General features: G+C 43.0%; 1 protein-coding gene across 3 annotated transcripts in view; it reads right to left on the bottom strand.

Annotated features, from left to right (window-relative positions):
* The window catches only part of LAMP2 (lysosomal associated membrane protein 2), a gene marked incomplete at both ends in the record, with an annotated part of 54,235 nt that extends 50,993 nt beyond the window's left edge, over nt 1-3,242 (bottom strand). For all 3 annotated transcript variants that reach the window (XM_080719635.1, XM_080719637.1, XM_080719636.1), the window contains one exon: nt 3,179-3,242. In XM_080719635.1, the coding sequence (XP_080575761.1) occupies nt 3,179-3,242 (64 nt within the window). The remainder of the gene's footprint in view (nt 1-3,178) is intronic.
* Between the last annotated feature and the right edge of the window lie 17,685 nt (nt 3,243-20,927).

The following is a 20,927-nucleotide window of genomic DNA, read 5'->3' as shown; positions in this document are numbered from 1 at the left end:
TCCCAAATGCTGGGATTACAAGTGTTCGCCACCACGCCTGGCTTTTTTTTTTTTTTTTTTTTTTTTTTTTTTTTTTTGGTGGTGGTACTGGGGGTGGAACCCGGAGGCTTTCTACCTCTGAGATATACTCCCAGACCTATTTTTTTATATTTTATTTGGAAACAGGGTCTCACTAAGTTGCTGAGACCCTCACTAAGTAGCTGAGGCTGGCTTCGAACCCATGCCATCCTCCTGTGTCAGCCTCCCAAGCGTGGGGAATACAAGCGTGCGCCACCACGCCCGGCTTATTCTTTATTTTGAAACCGGGTCTCACTGAGTTGCAGAGGGTCTCACTAAGTAGCTGAGGCTGTCCATGAACCGCGATCCTCCAGGTCTCAGCTTCCCGAATGCTGGGATTACAAGCATGTGCCACCACGCCCGGCTTAGAATAGTTACTTTAAAAAATATTTATTGAGTTTTCAAAAATTTGTTCTTGGTATCCATTTTGATATAGAAAAGTAATGTGCTAAATACATAAAGCAAGTGAAGACTTGCTAAATTCTTAAAAGACACAGGACTCTGAGCTCCACAAAGAAGCAAAACCCGTCAGAAAAAGCAGCTGTTGCTTTCTAGAGCCTTTTAAAGATGGAATCTAACCACATTATTAACTTTTACTGCTCCAAATCTTGTTCTGAACTTGGAAGTGGAGGGAATCAGTCTCGGAAATCTTCCAAGGTGGTGAATCTAGTTAGTCTCGATCAATAAATGCCCAACTAGCCCATGTTCTGATGGATTCTTATGTGTTTTCTGCCCGTTTATTTTCTGCAGTGAACAAGCACCACTTTTGTGAAAACAAAACAAAAGCTTTCATCAAAAGAACAAAAAAAATATTTCTTGTGGTGCTAGGGATGGAACCCAGGAGCCTTCTACTTCTGGGCTATACTCCCAGACCTATTTTTTTATATTTTATTTGGAAACAGGGTCTCACTAAATTGCCGAGAGCCTCACTAAGTAGCTGAGGCTGGCTTCGAACCTGTACAATCCTGTCTCAGCCTCCCAAGCGCGGGGATTACAAGTGTGCACCACCAGGCTCGGCTAAAACAAAAATATTTAATGGATTGAAAACCAACAAGTAGGACAACTATAACTTTTTTCTCCCTTTCACTAAACAATAACAGTGTTGTATTTGTGCATAGATTCAACTGGCAGAGAATTACTGATTAATAGATGCCTTGGTCATAAGTGTTCTAGTCACTGATAATGTACTTTCCATTGTAAATAAGGCTTTCTTGATCAGTCAACCCTCACTAAGTGCTTCATACTATATTTAAGGCTTCAAATTAAGTGTTCAGGGGACGGTGAATGGCCTTATTTCAGATTTGCTACACAAGGGTTTTCTGCACACTGTTGCTAGATGAACTAGATCAAGGTACGATCTCACATAGCTTTGAGTTATCTGAATTTTATCTACTGGCATTTACTACAGTAGAAATGACAACGGAGAAATGAGCAAAACACGAGAACATCACAGCCATCAGGGTGGTGACATCAACATGTTATGTGGCCTCTGGTAAAGTCCACTGTACACTGGTGAAAGAGTGAGAGTGAAAAGGACAGATGCCTTCTTAGGAACATTCTAAAAAGTTTTATCTCAGAGAAGTTCCTTGAGAATGACTGGATTCGATAATCAATATTCCTTTCAGTGCTATGGCTCTGAAGTAGGGCTTCTCAACCTTACACTGTATTTTGAAGCAGACAATTCTTTGTTGAGAAAGGCTGCCCTGGACCTGTAGGAAGTTTAGCAGCATCTCTGGCCTCTGTCCACTATATACCAAACGCAACACTCCAGTTGTGACAACCAAAATTATCTCTGGATATATTGCCAAATGTCCCCTGGCTGAGAACCCACTGCTCTGGGGTGTTGCTTTTATTCTACTGAAGTGTGAATTACAAAATGTTTATCTCTCAGTGCCTATCCACACCCCTAATATGTCCCTTTCCTCCCCACTCTCGTCTGGGTCTATTCCTTCTGTTGTCTTATTAGGTCATAAACAGCAATAGCCAGTGGGTAACAAGCTCTGGATGAATCAGGTCGGGAAGAGACACACTGGTCAAAGTTCACCTTTAGACATTAAAGCTGTTATAAATCCACTGTCTGCTGGGGCAGGGCACAGTCAGCAGACATTCATCCAGCCATTTTTAGGACCTACTAAAGAACCCAATCTAAAGAAGTCACTATCCCCCCCAAAGGGTGGCAAAAGGCTATCTCTATGACGGGGAAGAAGAAAACAGGACTCTGACAGCAGAGGTAGTTTACAAACCTCAGGTACACAACCACCAAAACCTCACATCTGAGAAGCTTCCCAAAAGAAGCATCTGGGGATTTCTTTTCTTTTCTTTTTTTTTTTTTTTTTTTTTTTTTTTTTTTTTTTTTTTTTTAGGGTCTAGCTGGGAGGAAGTAGCAAAACTGATTGAAAATCAACATCTTCAACACCTCCAAATCATACATTTCCTCCCAGCCAAAGTTCTCACTCATTCCTTCTGTCTCTAGAGGTTTGGGTTCCATTTTTCTCTCCTGAAAACTACCCCCGTAGCCCCAGGTCCTTTCACCCTCTGAACTCTCAGCAGCAAACGCAAATCCAGCATCATTCCTCAGAGCTTCAACCACCTTTTTGCCACAACCTTAAATTCTTCCTTCGAAACCTCCAGCCTTGTCCCTGACCCTGGGGCTTTAATGTTCTATCTGCCCCTATCCATACTCGCCCAGCCCTAGGCTATTCCACGCAGTTACAGTATCTTCCCTCCCAGTTTTTAGAGCCCTGTAGTTTTTCCACCATCTTCGAAACTCTTCCCTGATTCCAGGAAACCAAAACTCCCCTGGGTCGTTTCTGTTGCCCCAGAATCTGCAAGTACCGCCCTCCTTAGTGTCTTCCCCAAGTTACTCTTTTAGCCCGACCCCCTCCACTCTACACTGCTCCCTGCCCACTTAAGCAGCACTCGGCTGCGCTCTCCTTCCTCCATCCTCCGTGAGGCCTACTCTAGGTCACTGCTCGCCTCCCTGGCGCTCCTGCCGCCGCCCTGTGTCAGCTGCTGAGCTTCTCAACCCCCTCCCCCACACACCCGTCATCCAGTCTGTGGCCTTTGAACCCGGACCCCGGGCCCAGGCGGAGAGGCTAATCCAGAGGGCCCGACAACTCACCCAGGACCAAGCAGAGCAGTACGATCCCCGAGCCCAGAATCGGAGAGAGACGTAAGTACACCATGATCCCGCAGGTCAGGAGGCGGCGGTGGCAAAAACACTGGCAGCAATACCAGAAGAAAGGCTTGCTGGACCCGGGATAAGAGCGCCAGGGACCACCGATCACAGGGCAGGAAAAGCCAAGAGTCACCGCTTCGGCCCCAGTCATAAGACCGAGGGCGGGGCCCTTTCTTGCATTCAGCCAATCGGCACGCGAGAAAGCGGCGAAGGGGGTGGTGAGGTTGGGGCCAGTGGGCGGGGCGACCACGCCCTGGCTCTTTGGTTCGCAACCGTTCTTATGTTCCGGAGAGAGATACGCGGACGGCATTTTCTAAGGCTGAGGAGAGAGGATGAACTTTTGAGGGCTGTAGAGAGTATGTCTTTTTCTGTTCTAACTTATTGTGGAAGAAGAATTTTGCCGGAGCGAAAAAAACGGTTGTTAGGCATCCCGATATAATACATACAAAAATAAGGCACGATTATTCTCTTAGTCCTTTGGTTACTTATGTAATTCATGCTATTAGATAAGCCCGGAAGCTAGGGGGCAGTATGGAGTCACTGACCGCCGAAGCTGTACTCGGTGTTGAAGTTCTCCAAGTTACAACACTCAGTTTCTTGGATGGGGAAACTTGAACTCTGAAGGAGGAAGTGTCTATTTAAAATACAAGAAGAAACCAGAGAGTGGAGGGCGTAGGCTTGTAATCCCAGTACTTGAGAGGGTGAGACGAAGAATCTCGGGTTCGGAGTCAGCCCCAGCTACTCAAGCCCTCTGCAATTTAGGTCCTGTTTCCAAATAAAAAATAAAAGCCAGGTGTAGTGACACACACTTGTAATCCCAGTCCTTGGAAAGCTGAGACAGGAGGATCGCGCCGGTTTGAAGCCAGTCTTAGCTACTTAGTGAAGCTCTCAGCAAATTAGTGAGACCCTGTTTCCAAATAAATAAATAAATAATAAAAACAGGAGTAGGGGTGTAGCTCAGAGGTAGAATGCCCCCGGGTTCCATCCCCAGAACTACAAAAATACAAGAAAATAAAATACAAAAAGAAAAAAATGAGAGAAAACGAAAGGATAAAGGGAAAAAATAGAGTATATTACTGCCTAGAAAGAGAACCTAACATTAAATATATGTGTGTAAACATATATAGTCTTCCATATATTTTTCTTGTGTTTATATATGCAGTATTCTGTAATTCATTCATACTAAACATTCAGTATGCTTGGTAAGTGAAAATGCGAAACCGAAGTCAACAGATGGACACATTCAGAAGTGCAAATTTCCTAGCTGAGACTAGGCTCTGGGGGCAATGGCGCAGGCCTGTAATATCAGCCATGTGGGAGGCGAGGCAACAGAGTTGCAAAGTTCGTGCCAGCCTGGGCAATTTAGCGAGACTACACACACACACACTCACACTCACACACACACACACACACACACACACACACACACACACTCTGCATTGATTCTCACATGTTAATTTCCAAAAGAATCATCTCAGGGTTATTTATTTATTTATTTTTATTATTAATTTATTTATTTTGCAGTACTGAGGATGGAACCCAGAGGTATTATACCTCCGAGTGACACTCTCAACCCTATTTTTCATTCTTTTTTGAATATCAGCCTCCAAACCACGACTGGCTTCATTTCAGGCTTTTTTTAAAAAACATACAGATTCAAGCTGGGTATGGTGGTACACACTTGTAATCCCAGCATTCAGGAGGCTGAGACAGGAGGATAGCGGTTTGCAGATAGCCTCAGCTACTTAGTGAGGCTCTCCACAACTTAGTGAGACCATGTTTCAAAATAAAGAATACAGGCGGGCGCGGTGGCGCACACTTATAATTCCAGCGTTCCGGAGGCTAAGACTGGAAGATCACGGTTCCCCGACAGCCTCAGCTACTTAGTTAGGCCCTCTGCAACTCATTGAGACCCGGTTTCAAAATAAAGAAAAGAAAATAGGACAGGGGGTGTAGCTCGGAGGTTGAATGCCCCTGGGTTCCATCTCCAGACCCACACACACACAAAAAAAATACAGATTTCTGTATCTCATTCCCCCAGAGAATATGAAATAGAAAATGTGTAGCAGTTCTACAAATGAAATCAAATCAAATTTGTTATTTTCTTTTTCTCTTTCTTTTAAAATATGTTTTTATTTATTTATTTATTTACATATTTATTTTTGGTACTGAGGAGTGAACCCAGGGACTCTCTACACCCCAGCCCTATTATTTTTTAATTTTGAAACAGTATTGCTAAGTTGATGAGACTAGCCTCAAACCAAAAATCCTCCTGTCTCCTCCTCCTCCTCCTCCTCCTCCTCCTCTTCCTCTTCCTCCTCCTACTCCTTCTCCTCCTCCCCTCCTCCTCCTCCTTTTCCTCCTTCTTCTTTATGATACATAAGATTGAACCCTTGAGCATTCTTCTATCTCCAAGATAAAGTCCCAGACCTAATTTTCTTTTTGAAACAGGATCTCACTAAATTGTTGAGGCTGGCCATGAACCTACCATCCTCTGGTCTTAGCCTCCCAAGTACTGGGATTACATGTACATGCCATCATGCTCAGCTTATTATTTTCTTAAACACTTCAGGTGATTCTGAAGCTATTCATGGATCACACTTTGAGAAACACTAAAAGCGAGTACTATGGTTAAAGACATGTACAACCATGCCTGGCTCCGAACTCAATTTTTTTTTTTTTTTTTTGGTGGTATTGGGGATGGAACCCTTCTACCTCCGGGCCACACTCCCAGACCTATTTTATATTTTATTTGGAAACAGGGTCTCTTAAACCAGCACGGCTGGCATGGAACCTGTGCCATCCCTGGTCTCCGCCTCCCAAGCTCGGGGATTACAAGCGTGGGCCACCACACCTGAAATTTTTTTTTTTTTTTTTTTTTTTTTTTGCGAATCTGGGGTGATGGAACCCAGGGGCATTCGACCTCCAAGCCACACCCCCTGCCCTATTTTTTATTCTTTATTTTGAAACAGGGTCTCACTGAGTTGCAGAGGGCCTCACTAAGTAGCTGAGGCTGTCTGCGAACCACGATCCTCCAGTCTCAGCCTCCCGAATGCTGGAATTACAAGCGTGCGCCACCACACCTGGCTTTTTTTTTTGTTGTTGTTTTTTGGTGGTACTGGGGGTGGAACCCAGGGGCTTTCTACCTCTGGGCTATACTCCCAGACCTATTTTCTATTTTATTTGGAAACAGGGTCTCACTAAGTTGCTGAGAGCCTCACTCAGTAGCTGAGGCTGGCTTTGAACCTGTGCAATCCTCCTGTCTCAGCCTCCCAAGCGCGGGGATTACAAGCGTGCGCCACCATGCCCGGCTCACCCGGCTTTTTCAAATTGTTTATTAATCTAATTGTACATGATAGTGAGATTCATGGTGATACATTTTTATATGTAAAACATTATTTGGTCTGTTTTCTTCCCCCACCTCACCTCTCCCTCCCCTAGTCTCTCAGTCCCGTTGTAATGTTCCACTGGTCTCTCCTCATTTACATGAGGTCACTTTTCTTTCCTTTTTACTCTCTAGCTTCCACCTATGAGAGGAAACATGTGACCCTTAATTTTCTGATTCTGGTTGATCCCACTGAACTAGATTTTTGGACCACATTCAGCCATCAGATTATAGTGTAACTTTAGGAATGTCACCCCATTCCCTTTGTGCATCTCATCACCGTCACCATACACAGATTAAGACACTCATGAAAATGGTTGTCTTAATTTGTGTATGGTTGACCTGAGGGCCATTTCTACCCTTCATATTTTTTTCTTTGTTGTACTGGGGATGGAACCCAGAGGCATTTTACCTTTGAGATACACCCCAGCCCTATTTTTTTATTCTTTATTTTGAAACAGGGTCTCACTGAGTTGCAAAGGGCCTCACTAAGTAGCTGAGGTTGGCTGTGAACTCAGATCCTCTTGTCTCAGCTTCCCAAATGCTGGGATTACAAGGGTATATCACCACGCCCAGCTTACCCTTCATTTTTTACAATTCTTTTTATATAAATGTAGTAAATGTTGATTGAAGAACACTTATAAAACACTGCTAACCACAAAAAAGAATATTAAAATGACCCCTAGTCTTTCTTCTGCCTGGCACATTACTTTTCTCTCAGCAAGTTGACTCCTGCTCCTTCTTCAAGTGACAGGACTTTCTCTACTCCAGTCTTGGCTCCTTAACAGCCAGCACTGAAGTAGAGGAATTTCAATTGTTCTTCCCTAGTACCATGGAATTTCCTTCTGTAATTGTCTCTTCACTGGCCCTGACCCTGAAGTAGATGTTTCTTTAGGGCAGATGACTTGGCCACAGTTTCCACCAATCTCTTCTCAGAGTAAGTTTAGCTCAGCAAATGTTGCTGAATAAGCAGATGATAGAAGAATAGGTTCTGGCGCAGTGTAAGGCGGCACATACCTATGATTCCAGTACTTGGGAGGCTGAGACAGTAGATCCCAAGTTCGAGGATAGTGTCAGCAATTTAGCAAGGCATTCAGGAACATATATTCTGTTTCAAAATAGAAAAATAAATAAAATAGGGGTAGGGATGTAACTCAGAGATAGAATTTCCCTGGATTACATCCCCAGTACTGAAAAAAAAAATAAGACTAGGTTCTGATTAGGTATGGTGGCCCCTGCCTGTGATCCCAGTACTTGGGAGATTGAGACAAGAAGATTATAGGTTCAAATCCAGTCTCAGCAACTTATTGAGACCTTGTTTCAAAATAAAAAGAGCCACTGGGTATAACCTGGAGGTAGGATGTCCCTGGGTTCAATATTCAGTACCCTACTCCCAATAACATACAGGTCTGGCTTTTAGAAACCTTATGACCTCAGCACTGAGCTGGTGGAATGATCTCCCCTGCTTATTTCCCAGGTTTTCTCCTTCTGTGTCACATCAGGGAAAGTAGCAAGATACGTACTTTTTTCCCACTAGCCTTGGCCACTACTATTGACAAACTTTCATTTTGACCACTTTCTCCTTGAGTTCAGGGGTAGTATATCAGAGGGGATGAAGAAGAGATCCGGCGGGTAGGGCACCCCACCTTTCATTTCACTCCATTTAGAATAACTCCACTCTTCTCTGTTTTCAATAGTAGGGTTCATGTGAATTTTCATTCAAGAAAAAGGCTCTGTGGCTAAAATAAAGTTACAGGAAACATGGCTAGAATATTGCCATGGTAGCCAGGCATGGCAGCACATGCCTGTAATCCTAGTACTTGGGAGGCAGGGATGGGAGGATCACAGGTACAAGGCCAGCCTCATCAACTTAGCAAGGCTCTCAACAATGTGACTCTGTTATAAAATAAAATAAGAAAAAGGGCTAGGGGTAAAACTTAGGGACAGAGTGTCCTTGGGTTCCATCCTTAGTACAAACAAAGAAAAAAAGAATATTGCCAAGGTCACTTTCAAAAACAGCCTAAAATCTCAGATCCCTTCTAGGTTTCCAGTATGGGCCTGTTTTATGATTAATGATTCTGGTCAAAGGAGAGCATCTGAAAAGCACATCTGTGGCCAGGCACTCAGGTTACCGCTAAGTCAGTGATACCCAAAGGATGATAATAGCTAGCTCTTCCTATATGCCAACAATTGTGGTGAGCTTTCTGCATGTATTATGCAATTCTTCAAATACCTTGATGCAATAGGCATTTAACTTTGTCTTGCTTATGAGGGAACGAAAACATAGAAAGTTAAAATAATTTGCCCATCATCATGTCCAGTAAGTGGTGGAGTCAAGCCAGATTTCAAACCCTGGTGGTCTAATGTCAACTGTTCTTAACCATTACACTATGGTGCAAAGCTTCTAGCACCAGGTCCTATTTGTAATCCCTGAAAATCCATCTGCCCACTGAATATGTCCACTCCAGTAGCTCACTAAAACTCAGGGGGTTTTCTCACAGTACTGGGAGTTGAACCTGAGGCTCTCTACCACTTAGCTATACCCAAGCCTTTTGATTTTGATATTTATTTATTTTATTTATTCATTCGTTTATTTTTATGGTACTGGGGATTGAACCCTGGAGCATTCTACCTCTGAGGTACACCACTAGCCCTATTTTTTTATATTTTTCTTTTCTTTTTTATTGAGTGCATTGTAATTTTTTTGTGTGTGTGGTGGTACTGGAGTTCCTGTAAACCCTCTACCTCCGGGCTACACTTCCAGATCTATTTTTATGCTTTTTTTTTATTTGGAAACAGGGTCTCTTAAGCCAGCGCGGCTGGCTTCAAACCTACGCGATCCTCCTGTCTCCGCCTCCCAAGCGCGGGGATTACAAGCGTGCGCCACCACGCCTGGCATGAATGCATTGTAATTTTACATAATTTTAGGGTACAGAGTGACACAAAGTCTCCTAGGTTAATAAAAATCTCACAACTTGCTGAAGCTGTCCTCAAATCTGTGATCCTCCAGTCTCAGTATCCTGAGTACTGGGATGATAGGCATGTGCCACAACACCTAGCTTCATATTTATTTATTTTATTTTTATTTATTTATTTTATTTTGGTGGCACTGGGATTGAACCCAGGGGCACCACTGAGATATATCACAGCTTTATTTATTTATTTATTTATTTATTTATTTATTTATTTATTGTGGTACTGTGGATGGAACCCAGGGGCTTTCTACCTCCGGGCTACACTCCCAGACCTATTTTATATTTTATTTGGAAACAGGGTCTCATTAAGTTGCTGAGAGCCTCACTAAGTAACTGAAGCTGGCTGTGATCCTCCTGTCTCAGCCTCCCAAGCACAGGGATTACAAGCGTGCGCACTATGCCCGGCCAGCCACCCCCCCTTTATTTTGAGTCAGGATCTCATTAAGTTGCTGAGGGTGGCCTAAACTGCGATCCCCCTGCCTCAGCCTTCTAAGTAGCTTGGGTTACAGATGTGTGCCACTGTGTCAGACTCTGCTTAGCTTTTTATGGCCTTCATTATCCAGCTTCTCTCTGTTAATAGGCCAATCTTACTTCCACAATTTCCACATTATATATTCACTGCTTTAAATTGGCTAGTTTTCTCTTTTTTATTTTTTATTGGTGCATTATATTGATTGGCTAGTTTTCTTTTGCTGCATAAATTTTAATTCACATTACATTCATACCAGACTGAGAACTTTTTTGTTTTTGTTTTTGTTTTTTTTTTTTTGGTGGTGCTGGGGTTCCTGGAAGCCCTTCTACCTCCGGGCTACACTCCCAGACCTATTTTTATACTTTTTTATTTGGAAACAGGGTCTCTTAAGCCAGCGCGGTTGGTTTTGAACCTGCACGATCCTACTGTCTCTGCCTCCCAAGCGCCTCCCAAGCGCGGGATTACAAGCATGCGCCACCACGCCCGGCCAGACTCTTATTTTTCAGGTCTGGGGCTGGAACCCAGGGGCATTCGATACCTGAGCTACACCCCCTGCCCTTTAAAAAAAAAAACAGTCTCACTGAGTTGCAGAGGGCCTCACAAAGTAGCTGAGGCTGTCCGCGAACTGCGATCCTCTGGTCTCAGCCTCCAAAATACTGGGATTACAAATGTGCGCCGCCATGCCTGGCTCAGACTCGGATTTTTGCATACCTGCCATCTCCCTTTCTTAAATAAACTGTCCTTAGTGACAGAACCATGTTAATGTCACAGATGACAATATGTTCATCTGAAAGAGATGAATCACCCACCCTCCCTCCCTCCCTTCCTTCCTTCCTTCCTTCCTTTCTCTAGATTGGGCATTTAACCCAGGGGCATTCTACCTACAAGCTATACCCTTAATCCTTTTTTTTAATTTGGAAACATTTCTTGCTAAGTTGCTGAAACTAGCCTCCAACCTGTGATCCCCCTGTGTGCCATCATACCCATCTGAACTGCAGTTATCTTAAGGCAGTCATGGAAACTTTGTTAGTGACCAGGGGACTTAGGTCTGCCTAATTAAAAACAAGATTCTGGGGTAGCTTTTTTCTTTGAAAAAGAGATGAGTGTGGGAAACACCTCCATCAATTTCTTGCTTGAGCTCATAGAGTTAGGACAGGAAGCTGTGGCAGTCACCCCATAATCATGAGGGGAGACATGGCTGTCCCATTCAGGATATTAGACCAAAAAGACAAAAATACCAAGTGGACATGGTGGCCCACACCTGTAATCCCAGTACTTGGGACACTGAGACAGGAGGGTTGCAGGTTCAAGGGCATTGCACAGTAACTTGATGAGACCTTGTTTCAAAATTTAAAAAATAGCCATGTGTGGTGATGCACACTTGTAATCCCCATGCTTGGGAGGCAGAGACAGGAGGATGGCGCAGGTTTGAAGCCAGCCGCGCACGCTGGCTTAAGAGACCCTGTCTCCAAATAAAATATAAAATAGGTCTGGGAGTGTAGCCCGGAGGTAGAAGGGCTTCCAGGAACCCCAGTACCACCAAACATTTTTTTTAATAGGGCTGAGGTGTAACTTCAAGGTAGAACTCCCCTGGGTTTGATCCTCAGTACCAGAAAAAAAAAGACAAAAATATTGATAACATTATTGAGTTTCTAGGTAAATACTGGGAGCGCTCACATCTCAATTTCTTGTGAAGTGATGCTATGGACTGGACATTTCCTCCCAAATTTCTTATGTTGTTTGTAGTTCTTATCCTAAATGTGATGGTATTTGGAATTGAGAGCTTTGGGAGGTAGTGAGGTTTAGATGAGGCCCAAAGGTGAAGACCCTATCATGGTATTTGTGTCCTTGTAAGAAGAGGAGGAGACCACATCCCTCTTTCTCTCTACTGTGTGAAGATACAGCTAGAAGGCAGCCATCATATTCTACACAAAAAAAGCCCTCACCAGGTACCAGATGTGCCTGCACTTTGAGTTTGTGCACCATCCTCCAAAGAAGTAAATGTCTGTCAAGTTTTGTTTTTGTGTTTGCGTTTGTTTTTGTTTTTGTTTTAGTGTGGTACTGGGAATTGAACCCAGAGGTTTTCAATCTTCAAGCTATGCCCCCAGACCTTTTTAAATTTTTTTTTATGAAACAGGGTTTCTTAAGGTTGCTGAGTCATGCTGAGTTGGAAGTTGGTCTCTAACTGCGATCTTCCTGACTCAGCCTCCCAAGTACTGTGATTACAGGCAGGCACCAGCCTACCTGGCTAAATATTTGTTATTTAAATCACTGTCTGAGCCGGTCTTGGTGGTGCACACTTGTAATCCCAGCATTTGGGAAACAGGAGGATCATGCAGGTTCGCAGCCAACCTCAGCTGCTTAGTGAGGCCCTTTGGAACTCACCAAGACCCTGTTTCCAAATAAAGAATAAAAAAAGAGGGCTGGGGGTGTCGCTTGGAGGTAGAATGCCTGGGGTTCCATCCCCAGTACAGCAAAAAAAAAATCACAGTCTGTAGCATTTTATTATAGCAGTCGGAGCACACAACACCAAGTGGGATAATAAATATCTGCTCAAGTTTAAGCCACTCCTAGTTGAGGAATTTTGTTACTTTTGGATTTATCTGAACAATGCTCTTTACCCAGGAAGTTGCCCATTTGTTCCAGCATCAATTCAAATCTTGAAATGCTTTCAAGGCACAGCTCAAACCTTACCTGCTGAGCAAGATTTCCCTGCCCACATCATTACAGTATGCTTTTTTTTTCTTTTTTTCTTTTTATTCTTTTTTTTCCTTTGCAGTACTAGGGCCTGAACCCATGGGAATTCTACCTCTGAGATTGCCCCCAGACCTATTTTATGCTATTTTCTAATTTCGAAACAGGGTCTCAATACATGGTTGGGGGCCTCGCTTACTGAGGTTGGCCTTGAACCTGATACCATCCTGTCTCAGCCTCCCACCGTACTGGACTTCTACAATATGCTTCTGTATAACCTTTCACTCTGGCTTTCTCTAGGTTTGTTTGCCTTCTCCAACTAGACTGAATACTTTGAGGTACCATGTCTTCTACTTGTATATCTACCCCAGGGACATGCACTGGGCCACACACATAGTTGTCTCTCAACTTTATCTGACGAATAATGATGGCCATTGCTATTGGAACTTTCAGTTGGTGCTGAACAAGAGACACAGCTTGTCTCCCCTTACAGTGAAAAGTCGCTTTTTACTTAAGAGCAAATCATTCAAAGTCCAAAGTAAGCAGGTGACATTTTATGAACCGAAAGGCTTTATGAGATTTAAGTTGTTGGATATTATTTAACAAATAAATCTAATATTATAGAGCATATAAATAAATGTTTTTCAATAATGGTTGCACATTAGAATCACTTGAGGGGCATATTTAAATATATATATGATCTGGGCACAGTGGGACACATCTATAATTCCAATTTCTCAGCAGGCTGAGACAGGAGAATCACAGATTTGAGGCCAGACTTAGCAATTTAGCAAGACCCTGACTCAAATTAAATAAATAGATAAATAAATAAATAAATAAAAGGGGCTGGAGGTGTGACTTGGTATGGGTAGACACATGTGAGACTTGCCTAGCATGTAGGTCCTGGGATCAATTCACAGTACAACAGAAGAAGAAAAAAGGTCAACAGGTGATTTCAATGTACAGCCAGCACCAAGACACATTGAGATTTATTGTTTGTTTGTTTGTTTGTTTGTTTTGGTGGTACTGGGGGTGGAACCCAGAGGCTTTCTACCTCCGGGCTATACTCCCAGACCTATTTTATACTTCATTTGGAAACAGGGTCTCACTAAGTTGCTGAGAGCCTCACTAAGTAGCTGAGGCTGGCTTCGAACCTGTGCGATCCTCCTGTCTCAGCCTCCCAAGTGCGGGGATTACAAGCATCTGCCACCACGCCTGGCTTCCACTGAGATATATTGCCAGTTCTTAAATTCTGTCATTCATAAGAGCCATCTGTATTCCACATAAAATTATTTCTGAGCCCCACTACCAGAGAATATAAAGGTCTGAATGGGGCCCAGAAATATGCAGTTTTTAGAAAACAGACTAGCCAAGTGTGGTGGTGCACGCTTGTAATATCAGCATTTGGGAGGCTGAGACTGGAGGATCGCAGTTCGCAGACAGCCTCAGCTACTACTAAGTGAGGCCCTTTGCAAATCAGTGAGACCCTGTTTCAAAATAAAGAATAAAAGGCTGGGCGTGGTGGTGCATGCTTGTAATCCCAGCATTGGGAGGCTGAGACCTGAGGATCAAGGTCAGCCTCAGCTAACTTAGTGAGGCCCTCTACAACTCAGTGAGACCCGGTTTCAAAATAAAAGAACAAAAATTAGGGCAGGGGGTGTAGCTCAGAGATCGAATGCCCCTGGGTTCCATCCCCAGACCCACAGAAAGAAAGAAAAGAAAGAAAGAAAGAAAGAAAGAAAGAAAGAAAGAAAGAGAGTAAAAAGTAGGGCTGGAGGTGTATCTCAGAGATAGAGTGCACCTGGGTTCCATTCCCAGTACAAAAAATAAAAAGAAAGAAAAGAAAACAGACTAGCGATAACATTGTATGTGGTCTGTTGATAGCACTTTGAGAAACTTTGTTCTAAAAGAACTTATGTCTAAGAGCCAGGCGTAGTGATACACACTTGTAATCCCAACATTTGGGAGGCTGAGACATGAGGATTGCAGTTTGAGGACAACCTCAGCTACTTAGTGAGGCCCTTTGCAACTTAGTGAGACCCTATTTCAAAATAATGAGAGTGTAGCTCAGAGGTAGAATGCCCCTGGGTTCCATCCCTAGTAGCAGAAGGAAAGAAGAAAGAAAGAAAGAAAGAAAGAAAGAAAGAAAGAAAGAAAGAAAGAAAGAAAGAAAGAAGAAAAGGAAGAAAGAAAGACGAACTTATGTCTAGAAAATTCTGGGAATTTTTTTTAACTTGCTAAAAATACTTTGAAGCCAACCAGGTGTGATGGTACACGCTTGTAATCCCAGCATTTAGGAGACTGACAGGAGGATTGCAGTTTGAGGACAGCCTCAGCTACTTAGTGAGGCCCTTTACAACTCAGTGAGATCCTATTTCAAAATAAAGAATTAAAATAGGGCTGGGAGTGTAGTTCAGAGGTACAATGCTCCGGGGTTCCATCCCTAGTACCGCAAAACAAAACAAAACTTTGAAGCCAAGTGTGGTGGCACACTCCTGTGATTTCTTTACTAGGAGGCTGAGACAAGAGGATTGCAAGTTCTAAGACCAGTCTTAGCAACTTAGTAAGACCCTGTTTCAAAATATATAGAAAATATGGCTGAAAGTGCATCTAAGAGGTAGAACAATCCTCCCAACTCAATCCCTAACACACACACACACACACACACACACACACACACACACACACTTTGAGCCAAGCATAATAGTGCACACCAAAAATTAAGTACTTAGGAGGCTAAGACAGGATTGTAGGTTCAAAGCCAGCATCAGCAACTTAACAAGATCCTCAGCAATTTAGTGAGACCCAGTTTCAAAAATACAAAATAAAATGCATGGGGTGGTGGCACATGCTTGTAATCCCAGTACTTGGGGGGCTGAGACAGGAGGATCACAAGTTTGTGTCCACCCTGAGCTACTCAGTGAGGCCTTCTGCAACTTAATAAGACCCTGTTTCAAAATAAAGAATAAAAAATAGGGCTGAGAGTGTAGCTCGGAGGTGAAATGCCTCTGGGTTCAATCCCCAGTACCAAAAGGAAAAAGAAAGAAAGAAAGAAAGAAAGAAAGAAAGAAAGAAAGAAAGAAAGAAAGAAAGAAAGAAAGGAAGGAAGGAAGGAAGGAAGGAAGGAAGGAAGGAAGAAAGAAAGGAAGGAAGAAAGCAAGCAAAGCACTTTGGCAAAAAAATTAATTTGTAGTCGATATAGTCAGATATGAAGGAAACAATTATGGTTCTTGCTCTAAAGAAAGAAAAAATGCAAGCTGGGCGTGGTAGCATACGCCTGTACACTTGTAATCTCAGTACTTGGGAGGCTGAGACAGGAAGATCGCAGGTTCGTGACCAGCTGCAGCTACTTTGTGAGGCCATCCACAAAGGAGACCCTGTTACAAAATAAAGAATAAAAATAGGACTAATGGTGTAGATCGGTGGTAGAATGCCTCTGGGTTCAATCCCCAGGACTGAAAAAAAGAAAGAAGGAGGCGGGTGTGGTGGCACAGGCTTGTAATCCCAGCATTTGGAAGGCTGAGACCCGGAGCATTGCGGTTCGCGGACAGCCTCAGCTACTTAGTGAGGCCCTTTACAACTCAATGAGACTTGGTTTCAAAATAAAGAATAAAAAATAGGGCAGGGGTGTAGCACAAAGGTAAAATGCCCCTGGGTTCCATCCCCAGACCTGAAAGAAAGAAAGAAAGAAAGAAAGAAAGAAAGAAAGAAAGAGAAAGAAAGAAGAGAGAGAGGAAGAGAGAGAGAAAGAAAGAATGAAATAAATAAATAAATAAATAAATAAATAAATGAAGGGCAAAAAGAAAGAAGAGAAAGAAATATTACACTAAGCTAGTGATTCAGAATGAACGATGAAACTGTTTCCCAATGTGCGTGAAGTGAAAAAAGCAAGGAAATTACATTCTAAATGGGAGGAATTTTTTTTCCTGAGAATTACTTGATTATAAGCTTTACAAATGACCCAGATTTAGAAGAGTAAGTTCACTTGGTGATTCAGACTCAAATGCATCAAAATTTTTAATTATCTGAAGCAGAGTTGAATAGTAGGATTAAACCAGTGAGATTAAACCAGACAAAGAGAAACATAAAGTCTGGTTGCAGACTTTTAAAAAACTGATCTTTCAAATACAAGTTGGGAAAACTGTACTTAACACAAGCTCATGTGAAAAAGACCTGCAGTGTTTTGTTACTGACAAACTCAATGTGAGCCAACAGTGTGACTCTAAAAAAAGAAGTGCAAAGTGCAAGCTGGGGCCACTTAGGTGGAAAGTTCGAGTCAAGGGAGGTGAGGTAATGTCCCAGTGGACTCTACATAGTTATACATTCCATGCTGGGTTGCACTGTTGCAGGAGGACTTTAACACAATACAGAGCCTCCAGGAAGGAGCTGAGAATAGCGAGACTCTGGAAAATCTTCCTATGGGCTGATGATCAGGCTGGTGAACAGAAGCCATGTTCAAATAACTATAGGAGCTGGGTGTGGTGGCGCACACTTGTAATCCCAGCATTCGGGACGCTGAGACAGGAGGATCGTGGTTTGTGGACAGCCTCAGCCACTACATAGTGAGGCCCATTGCAACTCAGTGAGACCCTGTTTCAAAATAAAGAATAAAAAGCTAGGGCTGGGGTATAGCTCAGAGATAGAATGACCCTGGGTTCCATTCCCAGTACAGCAAAAAAAAAAAAAAAAAAAAAAAAAAACAACAACAACTATAGGGTTCCAGGCACATTGGCACACAATGTGATTCCAGTACTTGGAGGCTGAGACAGGAGGATTGCAGTTTTGAGGCCAACCACCACATTTTTTAAAATTGGCAATGGGGGTTGAACCCAGGTGTATCTAACTCTGAGATACACCTACAGCCTAGCACCATTTTTATTTTGAAACAGAGTCTCACTAAGTTGCTGAGGGCTTTGCTAAGTTGCTGGGGCTGATCTTGAATCTATGATCCTCCTGTCTCAGCCTCCCAAGTACTGAGATTACAGACATGAACCACCATGCCTGGCCTCAGCCTATGCAACTTACTGAAACCCTCAGCAATTTAGTGAAATCTTCAGAAACTTAGCAAGCCGTGCTGGCTTAAGAGACCCTGTTTCCAAATAAAAAAGTATAAAAATATGTCTGGGAGTGTAGCCCGGAGGTAGAAGTGTTTCCAGGAATCTCAGTACTACCAAAAAAACAAACAAACAAACAAAACCTGATACTGAAAAAAACATCTTCAACAAATATTTCATCATAAAGCTTTTGGTGTATGTGGAGCTCAGTGGTAGAGCACTTGCCTAGCTTGCATGAGGCCCTGAATCCCAGCACTACCAATCAAACCAAACCTCTACTCAGGAGTCACTTGGTTTGGTAGCCAGGGACATCCATATCCTAATCTCCAGAAAAAGGGGAAATTGAGGTCTCAGATGGAATTCAGGTTGTTATCACGTGACTGTATAAGAGAAGATTATACGATCTTCTCAGATTGTGGAGATTCCTCTCCAGGACTTGGGAGGGGGAAACCTGAATTAATGACACACGGACAATTGCCTCTCATGCAACTGACAAAATTTATTTTCTAAAACTAAGATCTTTATAACCTTCTCCAGTTAGGTTGATCATCAGATCCTAGTAGAAAAGAGTAAACACCAAAGTACAGTAGTGGGGTATTAAGTGAGTGAAGGACATGTAAATCACTAAGATACAATCATAAGCAAGACAAAAGGAATTTGATGTCACAGGTCTTGTGATTAAGATCAGCCTCATGATTACAGGTCTTGTGATTAAGATCGGTCCCTTCCCTCACTGGTGGGCCTTAGAGGGCAAATTCCAGAAAAGACAGCAGTCACACCCAGAGTTTGGGAGGATTCGACCTTTCCTAGAATCTCCTTTAACTCTTTCGGAACCTTTCGTTCCTCAGGCTTCCTCCGTGTCCTCTGTCATCAGATAATCACAATGAACCTCATAAGTGAAAGAAGGAAGTGGCAAAGTCAAAGAAAGAAATGGAAGAAAAGTTCAGTATGAAAAAGACTCCAACAGCCATTGCTTCCTTAATAGATGGAGGAAGTGAGGAAGTGTTGTGTTTAAAATTTTAGGTTAAAGTTTTATAATAAAGTGTACTATGAGAGTGCAGTGCGGTGTAGTTGCTAAGAAACTGCTTAAACTAATTGTTACAGATTGAGAGAATGTGGTTGTGGGAAACTGTTCCCTGGGAACCACTGCGAGGGTCCCGGACACACTTTCCCCCAACCCATAACAAAATCCAAAACAACCCCAAACAGAAGAAAAAGCGTGGATTCTTGTCCTAAGCTAAGAATAAATATGCATAGCTTGGACAGTTGCTGAAGATTTAAAGAAGTTTATTAGAAAGATAGAAATACAGAGTATAAAAATACAGCCCCATGCCAAAATGGCATGAGGGGGTGACTTGAAATGAATACACCAAAGGGCTTATACATGGACCGGAATTTTTATACCCATGACCTCCATCTTGTTTATGTAATTCTGACGTAGTGAATGTCCCTGAAAGGTACCTCCCCCAGCAAGTTGTGGCAAGGTGTCTTCTTTCATGAAGGGCAAAGTCAAACCCTGCTCCATCCTCCCTAGATCATCATGTAGATCTGTCTTTAGATAAAAGCCTAGTTCTCCTCTCTTAAGATCTGTCTTTAGAATAGAGAAAGGCCTAGTTCTCCTCTCCTATTGACTGGTTAATTACTTTGAGCTAGGTTAATTTACATTGGAATACCTGCCTGTTTTAGGCAGAAATCAAGTCCTTTCTTTACCCATGTTTGCCGTCATTTTGACACAACTATTTTGAAATATATAATAATCATAGCTTCCCCAAATCTTCCTAGGCCATTCATTCCCAATACTGGTACAATAATGTTGATCAATAATATTGTGTGTAATAATTATGTCAATAATAGTTAAAATATTAAATAATAAGTTTATGGTAATTAATAATAAATAGTTACAAGAGTATTTTAAGTTAAATAGTCCTAAATAAGTTTAAACTTTAAGTCTACCTATAAGTTGCAGGCCCAGGCATCTAAGCGGGAAAAGGCTCCCAGAAGAATTAATTCCTGGAAAAGCTAAGGGCATCTGCCCTACCTGAGAGCATCTGCCCTAGCTAAGGTCATCCGCCTAGCTGAGAGCATCTGTCCGAGTCCGGGTCGCATACCCCCTACCCCTTCCCTGTTATCTTAAAAGCCCTAGCTAAGGGCATAAACCAGTCTGTACAAGTTACCTTATTGCATGGAAGATGTAAATTTTAAAAGCATCATCAATAATGTAACAGAATAACTTGCAAGATGTTGTACAACTGTATAAAAATTTCCCCCAAATGGCGATCGTGGCTTACGTGGTGACACATGCTCTTGGGTCCAGGTTCGAACCTGTAATAAAGTGTGGTTTTGAGGAGGTAGAAAAGAAATAGGCAGATAGGGAAAAGGCCTTGGTAGAAAAAAGCTAATTTCCTGAGTTTCCTGAGGGGAAACAAATGCCTGAAATTCCAAAGGCTCAGAGATAAGAAGGCCAGAGCTTCACAAAGCCATCCTGAATTTCCTAATCAACAAACCCACCTAGCAAGTCTGGCATTCCTGAAAGGAGACCCTTCAAAGGACTTGCAAATGCCCTATGCAAATTCTCCTTGGAATCCCAAAGTCACCACAACCAAGAAAGGATTCCCAGGAATTGACAAAGCCTTAGTCCCCCCCCCCAGCAGATCGGTTACCCACTCTGGGAACCCCCCTCCCCTTTTGGGGAGCTGTTCTCTCTCTCGCAGGTCGTGTTGGCCCTGAGAGAAGGCAGAGTGCATTTGAGGGCACGTGGCTCGGGCAACTCTCGAGTAGTGACCTGAAGGCCTCTGTTGGACATCATGGCTGGCCAGGCCCCTAGGGGTGACCTGTACCTCTTTTCTGGCAGATCGCGTGGACTCTGGGAGAAAGTAGTTTGCAACTGACGGGCACTTGGCTCGGGCGACACTCGGGTAGTGACCCTGAAGGCAGCTACTGGACCCTGGATTTCCGACCACCCCTATGGGGTGTTCGGCCACTTTTCTCTATTCCCTTCTGGCAGATCGTGTGGACTCCGGAAGAAAGCAGCCTGTACCTGAAGGCAATTCGGCTTGGGCTCTCGAGTATTGTCCTGAAGGCAGCTGCTGGACCCAGAGTTCCAGCCCCTTTG

The sequence above is a fragment of the Muscardinus avellanarius genome, assembly GCF_963383645.1.
Source record: "Muscardinus avellanarius genome assembly, chromosome: X".
Classification (NCBI taxonomy): Eukaryota; Metazoa; Chordata; class Mammalia; order Rodentia; family Gliridae; genus Muscardinus; species Muscardinus avellanarius.
This window is presented reverse-complemented; position numbering and strand designations above follow the sequence as displayed.